Source organism: Solea senegalensis, unplaced genomic scaffold (genome assembly GCF_019176455.1).
Source record: "Solea senegalensis isolate Sse05_10M unplaced genomic scaffold, IFAPA_SoseM_1 scf7180000015002, whole genome shotgun sequence".
Taxonomy (NCBI): Eukaryota; Metazoa; Chordata; class Actinopteri; order Pleuronectiformes; family Soleidae; genus Solea; species Solea senegalensis.
The window spans coordinates 42,977-61,676 of NW_025321194.1; the positions used below are offsets into that span (position 1 = coordinate 42,977).

Genomic DNA, 18,700 nt, shown 5'->3' on the forward strand with positions numbered 1-18,700 from the left:
GGAAACTTACACACAACATACTGTGACACTGAGTGCAGCAAGTCCATGTAATCCTAAATGCTCTCGAGCCTACGGAACACTTTTTAGATGCAGAAGAAAGAATGGCATTACATTCATATCATATAAATAATAATAATAATAATAATAATAATCCCAGTTTACCCCGCACTTTCGGCTCCATTCAACTGAAGACCAGCTTCAATGTGTCCTTAACGACTCCCTTTTTCTTTTTTTTTTACACAAACAATTACCGTCGTTGAGGTTGTGACACTAAACTCGTCCCTGTGTCAGAGGAAAAGAGTCTCTTTCAGTACTGCTCTGTTCAGGCCAAAGGTCCTTGGAAGCCCATGGATTTTTATAAGGCCCAGGAGACCACATGGTTTCACAGATAAAGGGGGGAACCCAGGTCACCAGGCTCTCTTTCCCCAACCTGAAAGGCACAGGCGAAGAAAGGAGCCGATGCAGAGAAACCCTCTGTCTTTGTTCACGTTGATCAAAATGTCTGAGCCGCAAAACAGACACAGTAATACAGATCAATCACTTAATTATTATAATTGATCGCTCAGTAATTGTGTGTGTTTATCAAGAGCTGAAGTTCCTGGTGAGCTCCAGTTCCTCTATAGCTTTTATTTTTATTTTGTATGTTTTCACAGTGAAGATTTGCAATACTCAAGGTTTTTCTGTCCTTCTTCTAAGCTACGTAGGCATTTATTAATAGTCGGTGTTTTTTAAGATAGCTTTCTACATGAAGCTGATCTCTTTACTATCTAAAGTGGGAACACATTTTAGTAGAGTAGAGGATTAGAATTGCTGTGAAACGCGAAAACGTAACAGTGGCAACTATACATCCTCGTATTTAGTGATGAGGATGTATAGTTTTCTCTAGAAGTTTAAATAGTCTGATTTCAACTGTTTGACTATTTCTTGAACTCAGAAAACGTCCTCAACTTTGCCGATCACATATTAAATGCTGTTTTCTTTCATATACCAGAAAGTAATGTTTTAAAATGAATTCAAAGGATATTTGATTGAGCAAAGAACATAGACAGAAAATCTCCCCCGTTTCTTTTTTAAAAACACTCGCGGGTAGAAAAACTCTGGCCTGTGAAAAGAGAAGCCAGAGGTGCTCTGCATCCCATCTGCTCTCTAATGGTTGAACATGACGATTTTGAGAGGAAAGGCTGCAAAGCAACTGTGCAGCTGCTCCGCTTCTCTTCACTTCTCCACGCAGCAGGTTCTCTGTCGGAAATAATGAGTCACGTCCGCAGCTCCCAGCTTCCAGAGTCAAGCCCCGTAAAGAAATGATGGAGAAGAAAAAAGAAATTGCACCATCTTCATCCACCTGATCGCAGAAAGTGTCTGTGTCCTCCATCTGTCTCCCTCTGCCATGTTGCTCCAAAGTTGAACAGGAGGCTGGATTTCATCTTTTTTTCTTTTTTTTTACAGATTTGTCCGTCCATCAATTCGATCACAGTGCTCTGCTGGCGTTGGGTTTCAGTTTGATGACCCATTCCCCTCCTGGGTTACTGTTGTACAAGTCCAGCAGGTGTGTGTCAGGATCCAGACAGTGCTCGCCTGCAGGGAAAAAACATTTCAGTATTCCACGGTTGTAATGGTGTGCTGTTGTTGTCTTCAAATGTCTAATATATTCTCTCAAATATGTTCAAGTTTACGATGGCTGAAAAGCAGCACATGTTTCCAATTAAGAGACCACAACTAAAATAAAGAACTAAGTGTTGAATTGAAGGTGCAAATGTGCAGGTTGAGACTTTTTTCTCCAGCCCACATCCATTTGTCTGCTCTGATAACTGCACATGCACTGCTCTTGTCTGCCTGGCGTCGGCACGGTTCATTACACAAGAGCTCGCTGCTCCCCTCATCAGCTCAACGAGCAGAAAGACATGCTAATGTCAGTGCTGCTCTCTGATCGCAGACGCTCACTTACCGATATTCCCTCCGACTTCGTAAAGGCCACAGTCTGGAGACGCCACCGAGCCGTTTCTGTTTAGAGACACAACACTCATGTATCAAGTTCTGCTTTTCCACGAAGGAGAGATATAGAGAAGTTGCATATTTTACCATATATTCAGAAGTATAGTGATTCTCTTATACACTAAAAATGAAATAAATACAACATGAAAATATAAAACAGATGATTTAGGTGATATTCTGGTTGCTGCCGAGTTTTGTCAGTCACAAAAATACGAAAAGATGCCGCTCTACAGAAACCCGCCAATGCTTCCCTGCCATGTTGCAGACCCAAATCTCATTCATTCATTCATTAATCTTCCACCGTTTTATCCTCCACATGAGGGTCGCGGTGGGGCACTGGTGCCAATCCGGTCATATGTCCATCACAGGGCTGCATAGAGATAAACAACCATCCACTCTCACTCTCACACCTCTGGTTAATTTAGAGTGTCCAATTTGCCTAATCCCCAAATCTGTATGTGTTTGGACTGTGGGAGGAAACTGGAGAACCCGGAGAAAACCCACACAGACACGGGGGCCCTTGTTCCGACCAGGGTCTGTCAGTCAGGGTCGTGTGAACTCGTGGTGCCGTACCTGCGCATTTTGCCTTTCCTATTTTCGGGACTGTGGACGAACTGGCGGTGAAACTGGGCGAGCAGGTCTGAGGTTCGTGAGTTGATGTTGAGCTGAAACTCCATGGTGCTGCTCACCAGATCTCCGACGTGGACCTTCACCGTGCGGCAAAGCTTTAAAAGCAAACACAGGGAGAGATTATGCGTCGCAATAATGACTTTGATCACAAAAGAAAAGGTTCCACAGTCCAGTTTGATAATAAGTGAAGTGTTGACATGTTAAACCAGCTCACCTCTGAGGTGTTTTTCCCAGGTTTCTCCCGGCTATCTGTGTGGATCTTCCTGAGCAGGTTCTTGATGCGGCGATCGTAGAACTGGTAACGTCGGTTACTGTTCTCATTCAGCTTGCGCACCTGGCTCATGAGAAAATTGGGGATCTGAAGGGAGAAGAGAGTGCACTGGTTAAAGTTGTAGTTTTTGTGCCAACAAATACCACATGTATACTGTCGGATTACAGTTTACACGTGACAGACAAATGTGTTATTATAAGGTCGATTGACTTGTTTACAAGAACAGAATGGTTAGCAACGAGTCTTCGGGATTAATCAAGACTTTGGCTGATAAAACATAACAAACTTCGGATGTGAAATGTCAAGTTTACTTAATATTGGACCTGTTCGCTTGCATTTTTAAAACCTAACAATGTCATGGTTGTCAGGTTAGTAAGTCACCTGCCAGGTTTGAGGCCTGTCAAGTGATACGTTCAACAGGAATGCGACACAGATGTCTCTTGAATTTTCCCTATCCAAACAAAGTCAAAGTCGCACACTGCTGCGTTCTTTCGACAAAGAACATTCAAGTGTGTAATTTACTCCCACGGTTGCCATGGTAACCCGCATACAGATCACAGAAAGGTTGAAGGTGGCATTTGTCTCCATTCATTTCGCCATTGTGAGCAGTGGCAACACAATGGTGCCCTCAGTAAATCACCTGCCAAGTTTGAAGCCTGTCGAGTTGGACGGGTGTGGTTAATGGACAGACAGACAGACAGACAGTCCTTGAATTAATAGAGAGACTAAAAGATATCACCGAAAAGCACATAGATCCATCCATCATCACCTACCGTCCAAAGAAGGTCCTGGTAGCGGATGAGGAGCCTCATCACATCAGCTGCCTTCTCCGCCTGTCCTTTCTCTGCTCCCTCAGTCAGACGACTGGGTACAGCCTTATGGAGGAAGAGGTTAGGAGCCATGATGGTCGCTACGGCCCACAGATTCATCCTGTTCCTCTTCTCCCTGGAAACCACCTTACTGAGGAACTCGAGGAGAACCTGAATGTGACACGGTTTAAATACAAATTGAGGAGGATGAGCATGCAGATTGTAGTTTAGTACATTAAATGACGTGTTTGTCTTCTGAAAGAAAGTGGCCACAAGAGACAGGTGAGACACCGACGGAAGTGTCTCTGTAAATAAGTCTGTTAAAGCACAGTAGGCCTTTTTTTGGCATTAACACTGGCTTTTTCAGGACCACTAGTCCTCATGGAGACCATCATTTAGCAGAACTTAATTTCTGAGAAACTGGTTAAGTTTAGGGGCTAAGATTTGATTTGTGGTTATAGTTAAGTGTCTTAAGAAAAGTAGCTGTGTAAATGTGTGTGTGTGTGTGTGTTTGCTGTACCTTCAGTGTGTTTCTGTTGGGCTCAGGCAGCAGCAGAATGAGCAGGTTCAACATGTGAAGTTTCTGCTTCAGGTCTGTGATGTCTGTAAAAAGAGCAGAGGTAAGATACTGGTCAAACACACACACACACACACACACACACACACACACACACACGTGCACACTTGTTTTTATATCATAGTGAGGACACAGCATAGACATAATGCATTCTCTAGCCCCTTATCCTAACCTTAACTATCACAACAGAGTGCCTAACTTTAACCATTGCTCTAACCTAAACCCCATTCTAACCTTAAAACCAGGTCTTAAGACTGAAGAAGCCCTTTAACGTTTTGCCCATACAAGGTAAAAATTTCCCCACATAGATAGGCTTTTACTTCGTTTTTTTGGACCTCACAAAGATATAAATATAAGTACACCCACACACACAGTCTGGTTTCTATGACTTCAGAGGACAATGCATTGATTTACATACATTTCCTGGAGACTTACTCTAACCCTAACATGTCTTTGCCTTAAAATGTAATCATTTACATTATGGACACTTGCTCTTTTGTCCCCATAATGACAGTTTAAACAGATTTAGGTCCCCACAACATGAGTAATACCCGGAACACACACACTCACTCCCTTCATTTCCTCTGTGTTTGGCTAAGAATAATGGGATGTCTAAAGATTAATAGCATTGTGACAGGCAGTTATTATGTTTGTTAGTTTCTGTCTCCGTGGTCACATGTCATTTATCACTTTTGAGTCTCCTCACAAACTACAACATCAGTGAGTCATCAATCAGGTTTTATTACATTAATATCAATCCGTCGCTTTATTAAGGTGAAGCTAATAAAAGATTTGCTGATCCTTGTTACTTAAAAGTCTATGAACTTGTTCCATCTTAATGTCGATTTCTTGGCTGAAATACATCTAAAACTGTCCTGAAAGTGACAGATGTTTTAATGTAACCAGACATTTGTCTTCTGCCCACTGACCTCTGACAGCGCTGAAGGTGTTGAGGTACTCGGCTGTGAGCAGAGGAGCGGGAAGCTCTCGGATGAACTTCTTCAGAAGTGCGGCGGCGTCGTTTGGACTCACTTCCTCCCAGCTGACCTGACCCGAGTAGAAGTTTGCCTCCAGGTTCTGCTGCAGCAGCTGCAGGGAGAAAATAACGAGAGCAACATGAGCACAGATGACAAAAACATGACAAACTGCACATCATGCAGAAGCTATGTCGCAACTATATTTCATGAATCTCTCAAGAAATAATGCAGATCGTGTAATAAAAAAAGTAATAATCAAGCATGCATGAGATACTAATATGAAGATGTAACACTTGGTGGAATTTCAGATAATGGAGCATTACCCTAACACATTTATTTTGAAATGTAAGGACCTGCAGGAACACAGAAAGGACCTGGGACGAACTGGGTAACAGTCTAGTTCAGATTTATGAACTTGTTTATATTCATTAAGTGAAAAAGAGTATGTGAGCAAAAGTCACAGTCATAAGTGTTGTAATTTGTAATTTTACTGCGTAATTGTTGAGCAGTTTGAGCATATTCTTGTTGCTATGTATGGTTTATGTTCATTTGAAAGGCTTGTAGTGGACAGAATTCAAGTCAAATCAAGTCAAACATGTTTACTTCAAATTCTCCCCAATCAATCAACGCTGTCACATCCATGATCCGTTGGCACTTACTCGATTGATTAGTCCTGGTAGTATGTCACGTCTGTTTTTCTCCCTCAGTGCTATATGGTGCCCTCTGGTGGCACTTGAGATTGAACAGATTGGCCATCTACTGCTCATGTGCTGAACTGAACACAGTATCATAAAAGGTATGTGGCAGCAGCTCAATAAAACGCCACGATTGATTTCTGTAAATGCCAACTGTGGTTAAACTCAGTCCGTTCGTAATTCTCTCTGCTATTCTTGCTCTTTTGACATTAACCGCAGTCAATAGTTCAGAAGGGGTTTCTTTCAGTTAAGGCAGAAGCAAAGCAAAGCTAAAACCTGTCCTGACACCACAGTAATCCATGCTTTTATCACAACTGGGCTGGATTACTGTAACAGTCTCTATGTTGGGGTTTGCCAGGCTAAACCCTCACGCCTTCACCGTGTCCACAGCGTTTCTGCTCGGCTTTTAACTGGAACCCACAGACGTGAGCACATTTCACCTGTGCTTTACACTCTTCATTGGCTTCATTGATTGTTTACTCTTTTTAATTGTTTGTGTGTTTATCTATCTCTCTGTTCTGCTTCAGCCATATGTTTCCTCTCGGGCCCAAAAGGTCGACTGACCACCTGACCTTGGTTGCCCCTAAGACCAGGCTGAAGCTCAGAGGGGATCGGGACTTTAAAGTTACCTTGAGCTGTTAGGCAGGCTGCTTCTCTTCCTGTTTTTAAATCTCTTTTGAAGACACATTTTGTTTTCATTGAGCTTTTTTCGTGTTTGCGTTACTTAATTGTGTCAATTTTATACGCGTACTATGTACGTTATGTACGATTTAAGACTGTACAGCACTCTGTATAAAGTTGGATTGGATTGGAATAGTTTGGGTGGATTTGGGGTCATGAAATTCTTTGTTTTGATTTGAACATTAAACCGTGAAACCGCACACTGTTGTCGGTGTGGTTTGACAGAAGTAAGTAAGTAAAGAAGGCATGGATGTAGAATTCGTACCTTGATTCTCGACTGGGACCCCGGAACCCGCAGAATCCCTTCTGAGTCAACTCCTTTCTTTTCCAAAAATGATAACAACTGCAGAGAGAGAAGGAGGTGGTGGGGGAGGGCAATAGCAGAGAGTGTCAGGCATGGGCAGATAAGAATCACACACTCACCTCTGCTGGTTATTCTTAGTAACTGCTGCTACGTACAGGGTGCGGTCAAAGCATTTCACACTCAGAGCAAAACTGTGATCATGTAATCTGCTGCTTCTTATGATGGGGGGGGGAAAAACCCTTTCATCGAATGTCACGCCACAGTATTGCATGTTTAGTACACACTGCGTGTGGAACTAATAGATTCTCACATACTGGCTTTGCATTTGCTGTGGCTTGTCATTCCTGTACAGTATGTGTGTGTGTGTGTGTGTGGACATTGTGTAATTTAGGTTCTCACCGCCTGCAGGAAGAGTGGAGTTGGTGTGTTGGGCTTCAGTTTCTGGTCGTTCTCCAGCAGTGTGGCCAGATGCACGCCAAAGAGAGGGCTCTCTGTAAAAAGACACAAGTCATTCAGATGTTCACAAGCATTATTCACAAGTGCCTGCATCTATACTGCAGTGTGTCATGTTCTAGCTGCAAACAATGGGTGTAAGAAAATATCTCATGGCATGATACTGTATTGATTCTTGATTCTGAATCGGAAATATTCTTGACAGTAGTTTTGTGTTGTTTGTGTTTCGGCCATTTGTCTCTGTCCACCTCCTGTCACTTCTGTTTATGTGTAATATAGCATTGTTATTTTTGCTCATAATATTGCTTGTAGTATTCCAATATATTCCAATGTATTATTCCAATTTCAATCACCTGATAATCATCTAAATGGCAGGGAAAGTTTTTAGGTTAAGGCAGTGCTACAGACAACCAGTGAAGTACCAGTTAGAATCAATAAAAGGCCTATAAAACACAAAACACTACTAATGAATAGTCTATGAGAGGCCTTTTGTTTGTGTATTTATCCTCCGCGTGAGGTGCTGCCATACCTGGGATTTTCCTCTTGCCGGTTTTGTGCCTTTTGACCTCGAGCTCCAAGAGGTCACACAGCGCTGTCATGTCGATGAGAGCCAGCTGACGCACCTTCTTCATGTCAGCGTAGGAGAGATCTTGGATATGAGTCACTCCCAAGCGGCACTTGGGGCAAATCACCCGCTGAGGAGAGACCAGAGGTGGACAGATGAGACGAAGTAGTAAAAAAGTAATAATAATGATAATTTAAAGGGAAAGAAAACAGGGGAGAGTGAGGGAGAAAGCAGAGCAGCAGCAAGTGGAGAGAAAAGGAGGAAAATAGAGATTTATCAAATCCTACAGTAAAGTTATATTATTCCCTTGTTTGATCCTCCATTCAGTATTTTCAAGTACATCTGACAATGGCATTAATCCGTTTACAATCATTGTATTAAAATCCATGTATTCTTCCCCTTATTCACGTATTCAGTCTAAAATAATAATAAAAAACAGATCTGCTGGATTCTGTTAATCCCTTCATTATTTCAGTCACTTAATCTGATATCTATTAAACACTAACGCTGAATACAGAAGAAACAGTGTGTATTTTCATGTTAATATGGAAAATACTTTGGTCAAAATCACTAAGAATCATGACATAGTTTGCTCAGTTTCACATTGACTTTTTATTTTTCATCAGTTCAAACTGACTGACCCGATATGATGATTTAGGAGTGGAAGAAAGGCTTGGCTGCTTAAAACCAGACTTAAAAACAAACTGCTTTTCTTCCAAAAGCGTGTGAATATACGGAAGCCTTTTAAAATAATTACAGATTTGTGAATGAAGAAAAATAAAACAACCCTGGAATGAAGAACCATATAGTTTGTGTCTTAAGAATAATAGAAAAATAGAATGAAGATTTGGACATAATGGTAAAATTGACCTTTCAAGCCACATATGATACTAAGTGAGAGGAACATGAGGATGGAATAGAGTAGTGTGTGCTTACAGGCAGGGTGCCATCTTCTTTCCTGCGCTGGCTGTTGTTCTGCGGCAGTTTGGCCTGTTTGAGGAAGATGACGGCCTGTTCGCAGTAAGCCACGTCAGTGATGAAGAATTCCTCTTTTGGAGCACCTTGCTGATGCTCTGGCGTCACACCTGAGCGGGGGAACGCAGATACACATGAATGCAGACTATTGGACACCAGTGTATTTGTTTCTTTTAGTAAGAACGACCAGAGGAGGGAAAAGAAATGAGTATGGCAAAGATATGTGGAAATATAGAAGTTCCAAACAGACAGGGAGCTGAAGACCGCTGTGTATCTGTTGTGGAAAGATTGTTTAGTTCCAGCACTGAAAGCTGGGACTAAACTGTATGTGGTACATGAACATGTGTGGACAGGGACTTTCTCCAGTTTAATCTGAACCAATTATATTATAGATCCAGTCAGAAAATCCCTCACAAATCCCCACTGATGCTCATCTGACTTATTCAGACACGCCAGTTCAGAGTTCACTTGTAGTTAAACCTGTGAGTATAAGTTAACATAATAAGTCTGGTTAAAGTTTTGTTGTGATTTAACTTTACAGTTGAATTCAAATAATCTCTCCTGTAGCAGAACATATGTCAACGTACTGTATGTGGTGAAATGAATAGTCCTGAAAACTACACAACAATAACACATACGTACAATATAAAATAGAATATAAAAGCAACAGGCAAGCACACAGGGTTAGAACAAAATGAATCTTCATGTCTTTGTTGATCCATTGTCACTTGATTAAAGATTTAAAATGAAGTTGCTCTTACCTGACAGTGGCGATTTGGCAACTGAAGCCATGCTGTTTTGTGCTTCACTGTGCTCAGACTCGGGGAGAAGCGTCTGGTGACCAAAAAAAAAACAACCCCAAAAAACATCAGAAAACAAAAACTACACTTCTTAAAAGAAAAGATTTAGTCCATATAATATTCCCCGAGCACAGGGAGCGGAGCTGACAAACGTGAACATGTAAAGTGTTTCTTTTGATAAAAAGTGATACAGATCAGAAGAACGTTGTGTCCTCTCCCCGGTCAGAGCGTCTTACAGACAGGGAGGACAAAGCATGGCCTTTTACGTGTGATTTGCCGTCATTGTCACAGGACAGTCCCTCAGCACAGAGCAACACAGCGCGGTATACACTGGAATGATGGGAAGTCTCGCAGCCTTGAGCCTTGACAGTCACATGGGAAATGTGACTGGGAAATTATATTCTACTGTATTTTAATGCGACGGTGACCAGACAGGCTCTTTATTGTTGTGTGAAACAGATACAGTAAATGTAAATATAGCAGTAATGTTGTGATGTACAGTGTATGCTACTCATTAAATGTTGTTTTAATCATGTATGGCAGCACGTGTACATCACTGTTCATCACTGGTGTGAACGCCATCCGCATCTTTCACTGGAAGCTTAGCATCTACAGCGGTACACCTACAGTGTTCTCATCTAGATTAGATTAGATTAGATTAGATTCAACTTTATAATCATTACACTTGTTCAGAACAATGCAACGAAAAGCAGTCTAGATTACTACAAGCTTTACTGCATCTACATCTGCAAGAGAGGAGAACCAGGAAGAGATCGAGTGATAGATGGAAATGAGAACGCTGCTCCTCTGTGTCTGGCTCGGTACCTACTCTTCCCGCTCTGCAGATAAACTAACACATTTAAGACTCAAGATTCAAAGAGTTTAATGTCATGTGTACAGTGAGAAAACACGTTGGCTTCTCTGTAAGTAAGAAAAATAATACACAATGAGGGCAATATAACTTTAAATGCAATAGAAATATCTATAATATCTGTACAATTTAACAGATTTAACAGAGCATCGTGACTCCAAGCAGTATTAAGTGTGTTGAAGTAAAGTAACCTGAGAGATGGGCGAGTTGAAGACGTCGCGGACGTCTCGGGGAGCTGATTTGTTCCTCTTGCGCAGGGACAACGTGTACGAGTCTATTCGGCGCTGGACGGCCTCGGCCTGGGTCCGAGTCAGAGTGGACAGCAGCACCACGTTGTCTACATCTTCAGCTTCCTCGCTGATGAGTGTCGACAGACCGGCGTCAGCCAACCACTGCTCCTCCTGTTCACCTTCTAAGACACATACACATACAAAAAAGCACGGCGGTTATAACACAGTAAGATCTGGAGACATGCTTTACTTCCTATGAGGCACTACTTCTTGTTAGTCAGCTTTACACTTTATAACATTGTTAAAAAGTCCTACATAAATACAATGATTTATTATAAAATAAGTATTACTACAGATATGCGATTACACTGTACATTTATAATAGATTACTGGAATATGTTGCACCAGATATTCCATTTCTCTGTTTCCTCACGTCCTTCCTTAGTCTGTACCAACTACTACCACGTATTAAACCAGCAATTTTATCAAATAAAAGGGCTGTTTTGCCCATTTTTTTCCCAAATTAAGAGTAAACTAATAACAATTACTAAAACTATAACAATTACAACGCTGCTGTGTTTGTTTAATTCACATTCTAACATTTTTTTTTATTGTTATTGTTTTGTTTTTTTTCCAGATCTTTCACTCATGAAGCATGTTATAATTGACAGAAACACAGTGAAGAGCAGTGTAGGGCTTTTATTTCCTTTGAAGGCAGTCACTTTGACGTCAACTTTTTGCCAGTTTTATTTAGTTTATTTATCTCTGGAAATTAGTCAAAAAAACTGTATGTTTCTTGGGTGACATAGCCTTCAGGAACAAATCTACTCTGCACAAACAATTAAGTCACTGTAGCATCAAACGCTGCAGCGCAACTTTGAATTTAAAGCCGTTTTCTTGGTGGTCGATTGATATTAATTGCAGCAGTTAGCATTGTGTTTGTATTTGACTTGGGCCGTGAGCAACAAAAAAGTGTTCACCCTCTCAAAAATAATAATGAGGCACACAGACATAAACAACGCACATCTGACATCAGGACTTCAGTGGTCTCAGTCATGACAGAAGAATAAACCTAAGACGGCGTCTCGGTTTAACAAAAGATCAAAAATATCCGTTGAATGGACACAATATAATGACGTTCACATCAAAGGAGCGTCCATTAATGGCTGTGTGGCGTGTGCATATCCCTACCGTGGAGTGTTTGATCCTGTTGTTATGGTGATAGCGGGGGGCTACTTAAGAGTAACCTGATATGTTGCCATGGCAAATGCATCCTCTCGGGGAGGATATTCAGTAGCAGCTGTGTTAATTCTATCACATAACCCCATATCTTGCTCCATCAGCACAGGATTTGCATTGTTTACCTTCTGATTGTTTGGAGTCTCTCCTGCTGCAGTCAAGGTCTGAGTAGCCACTCCCCTGTCGGATGGTCTCCACCTCGCTCCAGAAGGAGTCCAGGCACAGTTTGTCAGGGTGCTGCTCCTGATCCTGTGAGGGAAGCGCGTGGGTGCTGTGTGCGTGGTCAGCGGCTGCCTGGTCCTGCGGGCTGGCCCAGCTGGGCTCCACGCTCATCTCGGTGGGACTGGGATCTCTGCCGCAGACATACACACACGTCAAGAAATGGCAGGCATGCATGCAAACAGGCGAGCAGCGACACAAAGACACATACAAACACAGGAGGAATGGTGAAGAATGAGGCAGTGCAGGGGAGCCGTGTCGGCCTGGAGCACCCAGAGAGATGGGGAGACAAAAGGAGAGGGACGGAGGAAGGGCCGGAGTGAGGAGGGATGACGAGAGCGGACACAGAGGGGGGGTCTCTATTGTTCTTATGAAATGTGGCCCGCAGGCATGGTACCCAGTATATCCACTAGATGTCACTGTTGTAACGTGAAATCTGTTTTCATGAGGGTAACACCCCTCGATCACCTCTCACACACACACACACACACACACAGACATGAGCTCACTAGAAATGGAGAAATGGAGGGTGAAACGTGCAGTGAAAAGTGAAATAACAGTCGTAAATGAACTTATTCTGCTCTCAGCTTCCTTTCAAAACACAAACAGGGAGAATACAGTCTGCTCTTCCTGTGTAGCACTCAACAACAACAGAGGATACTGTTCTTCTGACAACAATGGGACACACTCAGCTGGCAAACGCACACACACACACACACACACATACACACACACACACCAAAAATGTGACCCAATGATCCCAGACACAGGAAATGGTCAGCTGACTCACTCCATCACTGTGCAGTTCAGCAGCATTCCTGAAGTCAGCGGCACACGTTAAGAGCCATGCCAAACGTCACTGCTCCCTCTCTGAGGAATGTTATAGATACAGCAGCTCATAAACGAACAGAGAATAGTTACCTGACAAGAAAAAATCATAATAAAATGCCAAAGATGTGAATCAGTGTGAGAACACTGACCTGGTGTGCTAATGCATTTCATGACCACATCAGATACAAGCCGGTTGAATCCAGATCAGTGCTTTGATGTGTTAAACCAGTTTTGATGGGTTTCACGGTGTCGCGTGGGCGGGGGGCAGTGACGTGACAAGTTTTGAGTTTCAGTGATTATTTTCTACAGCAATTAATTTAATATCTACTTCAGTTCATACTTGTTTTATCATTAGCCTGCGGTTATCATTACATTGAGTGCTATTGTGTCATCCACAGTATTCTAAAGCTATGATTATTTTTTCACTGTGCTCAGGCCTGTCAAATGTAAATGGGAGAAATAGGTCAAGTTCTTCACAGTGTCCTGTTAACCTGTAGGGTTAGTATCCAAACTGGTTTAGAGACGTGCACGTGGGAAAGTGACATACATGTCAATGTACTGATGTTTTGGATAGAGAGGTGAAACATATTCAGCAGAAACTTCACGTCCAGTCTCAATGGGTTTTGGATCACAGTGATCTGGATGAATGAGAATCTACACAGAATGACGTAAATGTGAATCCGGTCATCGCAGGCGTTTGTTTTTATACTGAAATTATTGCAAGGGTCAGATATTAGCCACACTGAGGCAACGTCTACAAAACTCAGCACACAAAAACCTTCCGATATTGAATTTACTCTCTTTTAGTTCAACTGATTTTTATTCCCCACTTTATTTTATTAATCCACCAATGATCATATAATTATGACTTGTGTATCTGTTCTAAGAACTTTGATAAATGCTGATAAATGCACTAAATCTTTCATTTATTTGCCAATGTTTGTTTTTGATGGCTATTTTCCATGTATCCTATTTTTCTTTGGACATTACTTTCATCTTAAATACAGACACTAAGTGCACTGCAGACAAAAATCATTTTGTGCATCATTTGCTATTATTAAACTGTTATGTTTCATAAAATGGAGGGAAAAATGAAAAACACCTAAACATACTGGTGGAAAACCAAACAAATAAACCTCTTTTCTAAAGCTCGAGATCAGCATTGGCCACAGAAAGATGACTGAGTTTCAGTCCGAGGATATAAATATGGTATTGATGCTTTTTTTATTTTTGCAGTGTGGACACTATGACCACTGTTTTTCCTGCATCATCTGACTCACTACTTCTCTCACACACACTCACTGGATCTATCACACACAGCTTCTTCTTCTTCTTCTTCTTCTTCTAATAATAATTTCTGGCAGGCTGTACACAGAGAAATGCAGCTGTCCAAAGCCAAAACATGTGCTCACAATCTGCTCCATCATCACATACATTAAGTGCATCAGATGTCTGCGGGGGCAGCTGACTCAGCAGTCGACAATCATCCTCATTTTTAAATGATGAAACAACTGTCGACCGTCTTTCAGACATTTACGATTGACGATCGACTGCACAAACTACAACAACGTGGTTTCCATAAAACACAGATTCAGAACTTGCTGATCCACATCAAATGCTACACGTACCTGGATTTTTTCTTGTAGGAGGACGACTTCTTGCGTTTGCCTCCCAGGGGGCTCAGGGAAGGACGGAGCCTGAAACGGCTCAGCCTGCTGCGTGGAAACTGCATGTTGGACCTGAGCGTGCTCACCTCTACCTCCTCTCTGCCTCCCATATCCACTGGGCCAAATCCAACCAGGAATTTACAGTCCAGCAAACTAACTCTATCCAGTCGTGGTGGTTCCACACCGCAAATCTGTAACTAAATCTGTCCACACGTCCAAGTTTTCTGTGCAGTGACGGTAAGGGACGTTGTCAGTCCACTGGGGCTCAAGGCTGTGTGACGTGTTTGTGAGCCGAATGGCGGTCGACCTGGGGTGGAATGCATGAGGGAGTGACAACTCCCTGAACATTAACACATCATTCACACCTGTCCCCTCCCTTGCCACTCTGGGGTGACACACCCTGCTGTCACGCCTGACAGCCATCAGCTTCCTCTTTGGCTCAAACAGGAATCTATGACCTGCTCTACGTTTAAATTCCAAATTTAAAAAGCCTAATTTCCAGTGAGGTTCGATGCTAAGTGGCAGCTGACTAAACTGCAATGTCTACTCACAAACTCGTCGACTCTGTTTGAGCTAATTAATCAAGAGCTCTTTGTCGACGAGACGAGACACGTGATCGCCTCTTTGAAACTGCTGTCACTGTAAGAGGCCAGAAATAAGTTAATCAAGTGGCTCAAAAGGAATGGATCTGTTTTCTTCCTATTCAAACTGTGGCCGCAAACGTGTTTACCTCAAATCAGTTATCTCCTGCTTGTGGTGCGACAGCCAATGACACCGTGAGCTGAACCAAACAACGCCCTTATAAGTAGAAAACATCTGCCTATTGCACCAATCACAAATTCAGGAGCCTCCGGCACATGAACAGTAAGAGAAGGTGCAACACGCATATTATTCTGTTATTCCACATCCGGTTGATTCAAATGGCGGCCTGTGGGCCACATTTGGCCCACAACCAACTTCATTTTGGCCCAGCCTGTGGTTTAACCGGAAACACTGAGAAATAACTAGAGAGACACTTTTCACTTGTCCCTCAAAGATTCCTACGTCAATTCCTGATAGGTTTGATATCAGTGTTGGTTCTTTTGTATTCTGTTAAAGGCACTTTAAGATGTTTGTGGGTCATATATGACGTGTGTTTATCTTATTTCAAAAAGAAACAAATGCTAATACTGTACTTTTTTTTTTTAATTTTGTGCACTTTTATTTATTTTCTATTTAAAATAGTTACAGCTACTACTGTGCACTTTTTTATGCAATAAAAAATAATTTTATTGCTAGTTCTTTTATTACATTTGTCCTGCTCGACATTGTTACAATACATTTCATGTAACCAGAACTGTGACATTCTCGGCTGCAGGCCCTCAGCAAATTGTCACGTTTTCGTTACCTCTTGAACAACATACAGCCTGATTTTGAGGTGAGGAGAGTGACACATTCCACCTGCAGTACATACAGATGTGTATCTGTGTACACGTGCACAGTTCCCTAATGCACAGATCAGCCTTGTCTGTTCAATGAAACTGTCAAGAAAGTGTTTCGGAATGCATTATTTCTCTGTCACTCTGTCGCCAAACCACTGACATCAGAATCTGCAGAGTGTGACTCTCTGCATATAGTATTACATCCAGATTATGCAAATCCCTGAGCCAAACTCACAATAATTGAAATCATCACAAAAGTACCTTCAGGTTAAAAATTCCAGTGTCTTTCACATGGGACATCCCCAGAAGGATTAAGTACAACGGTGAAAGTAGTGGTGCTTTGGATCTATTTTTCCTAGTCTTCCATGAACCCAGAAGTAAACAATCATTCATTCATTATCCTCCACATGAGGTTGCGGGGAGCTGGATTCATATGCGCCCCCCCCCTCCCCCCCAGAAGTAAACAGCGTTGTCTGATTTTCAAACCAGCTAATAATACCTTGAATCCTGGCCAGCTATTTGAAAAGCTCAGCCACAAAACAAAGCCAGTGTTCCACGCTACTACTGTCAACGCACAATTAAAAAAAAAGAGAAAAGAACAAGGACTATGGAAAATGTCAAGGTGTTTGAATTGTTTCTCGTTGAATGGACTTCCCATAAAGAGAGAGTATCAACAGGAAAATGTCCACTGTGCGAGAAGAATGGACAAAATGTCAAACTGTTATCTTCAGCACTCGCAGGCGAATAACACAGAAATAACTCCGGCCAATAACTTGGGTCAAGGAATACAATAATCCACTTGCAAAAGCAGCTTTTGTTGGAAGCAACACAGTGTTTAATCCTTGTGGCTGAATTCCACTGCAAGCCTCTTAGCTTGCAGAGAATGCAGCAGTGAGCTCCTGCGTGGGGGCCTCAAGAAAGCGTTTGTCTCCAAGGTTCTTTCACAGGCGTTTAAGATCGGCCCAGAGAAAATCCCAAACGCTGAGCATTCCAACAACCTTTCCAAGGACACAAAGAAGCATCAAAACCCTTGCACCGTGAAATCGTTGCAAAAACTAAGAATCAAAAACTGTAAAAGACACAAAACATCTCAGTCAAGTAGAGCAAGTGTACTTGCTGCACCCCACATCAGCTTATTTTAGACAAGAAAAACAAATTCATACATGGACCTTTTGGTCAGGAGAACCCTGAGTCCAAAGCAGCTGCAAAGACCTGATCCTACCTGGCCTTGGCCCGTCCGATGGCTCTGCCCGACAGCAGCAGCAGGACCGCCGAGCCACTTCTCCGCCACGGCATTCTGCTGTTGTCCCCCCCAAAACTGCCACAGGCTGTAGGAAACGGCAGCTGCCTGCCAGTGGCAAGCTGCTTCCCTGGAACCTCTTCAGTGCACAAACACTTTAGGACAAGGACAATCTGAGTGCGCTGGCAGGCAACGTCACTACATCGCATCCTGAGGCAGGAAAAAGGAGGTCTGCATGTGGGGGGCTGTGAAGGAGAGGAGCTGAGTGCTTGAATAGCTGGACGGCGCTGAGACACAGACAGACGGCAGAAGATGAATGGACTCTGACTGCATGGAAATACAGTAAGGGCACAGCTGCATGTCTGACTGTGTGCCCTCCTGGCTGGATGGCTTAACTACATGTTTGGATAAAGTTACACTGGCCTGCATTATTTTCAGACGAAGAGGTATGGACGTCATAGGTTTACCCTAACCCAAACACACTCACTAGAAATGCTGCTCTCTTAAGCTTGACCTTTGCTCTTTCATTGCAGTTTTTCACCAGCGTTTGTTTATCTTATTTCAAAGAGAAAATACTAATACTGTGCAGCTTTTTTTTTATTTTGTGCAGATGACAAAACATGTTTTTTTTTTAATCTAAAATAGTTACAGCTACTACTGTGCACTTTTTTATGCAATACAACATTAGTATTGCACTTTTTGATGTAATTTTTAAATTTGTCCTCACCTACAGCTTACTGGCTGCAGAAATTTCGACAGATTTCGTGTTCTCAGAGTACTCGTCTACATGAAGCGGACAAAAACCACAGTGTTGATTGTGATTTTAAACATCCAGTGTGCAGCTTTTAGGAGGGTTGATAGGCAAACATTGATAACATTTGTGTTCATTGCCTTTGGAGTAAGTTATATAGACTTTAGAAAAGATTTTTATGGCGGCCGCCACCTTTGCGTCACCATCTTTCTACAGCAGCCTGAATAAACAGACCAGCCAGACCGTGCATTTTTCTGGTTTTGAATAGGAAATGAAGAAGAGCACCTCTGCCCACAAATGTACATATGGTGTGTAAACCAAAAAAAAGAGGAAGGCAGAAAAAGAAAAATGGAGGGGGTGAGTGAAGGAGTCCTTTATCACTAATTATTGCCCACTGGACCCTTTTAGGATCAAGGTAAACTGTATTTTTCGAGGATACACAAAAGACAAAACCAAAATCAATGTTCAGCCACTGTGGCGTATAACTAGTAAATTAAATACA

General features: G+C 42.2%; 1 protein-coding gene across 4 annotated transcripts; it reads right to left on the reverse strand.

Moving 5' to 3' along the window:
- Positions 1–1,294: 1,294 nt before the first annotated feature.
- On the reverse strand, positions 1,295–17,608 carry LOC122761797 (rho GTPase-activating protein 40). 4 transcript variants are annotated; one of them, XM_044017028.1, is made up of 15 exons: positions 17,430–17,608; positions 12,195–12,421; positions 10,792–11,012; positions 9,691–9,763; positions 8,891–9,039; positions 7,919–8,084; positions 7,336–7,427; positions 6,898–6,975; positions 5,209–5,368; positions 4,223–4,305; positions 3,667–3,873; positions 2,837–2,980; positions 2,566–2,717; positions 1,946–2,001; positions 1,295–1,575 (listed from the first exon to the last, which is right to left on the reverse strand). In XM_044017028.1, the coding sequence occupies exons 1-15, from the start codon at positions 17,501–17,503 to the stop codon at positions 1,469–1,471; spliced, it is 1,989 nt and encodes a 662-aa protein (XP_043872963.1). In that variant the 5' UTR covers positions 17,504–17,608; the 3' UTR covers positions 1,295–1,468. The 4 variants fall into 4 exon arrangements, with proteins under 4 accessions (XP_043872963.1, XP_043872962.1, XP_043872961.1 ...); XM_044017027.1 differs by lacking the exon at positions 17,430–17,608 and adding an exon at positions 14,748–15,936 and having other exon boundaries at positions 8,891–9,027; XM_044017026.1 differs by lacking the exon at positions 17,430–17,608 and adding an exon at positions 14,748–15,935.
- Positions 17,609–18,700: the final 1,092 nt, after the last annotated feature.

Bases quoted from the DNA above. Each gene is read 5' to 3' on its own strand.
- LOC122761797 (XM_044017026.1), bottom strand. From the start codon at position 14,896: ATGGGAGGCAGAGAGGAGGTAGAGGTGAGCACGCTCAGGTCCAACATG. The intron at 9,764-10,791 runs GTTACTTTACTT...TTTGGTCACCAG, and splicing joins TCAACTCGCCCATCTCTCAG to ACGCTTCTCCCCGAGTCTGA. The intron at 1,576-1,945 runs GTAAGTGAGCGT...TTTTCCCTGCAG, and splicing joins CGAAGTCGGAGGGAATATCG to GCGAGCACTGTCTGGATCCT.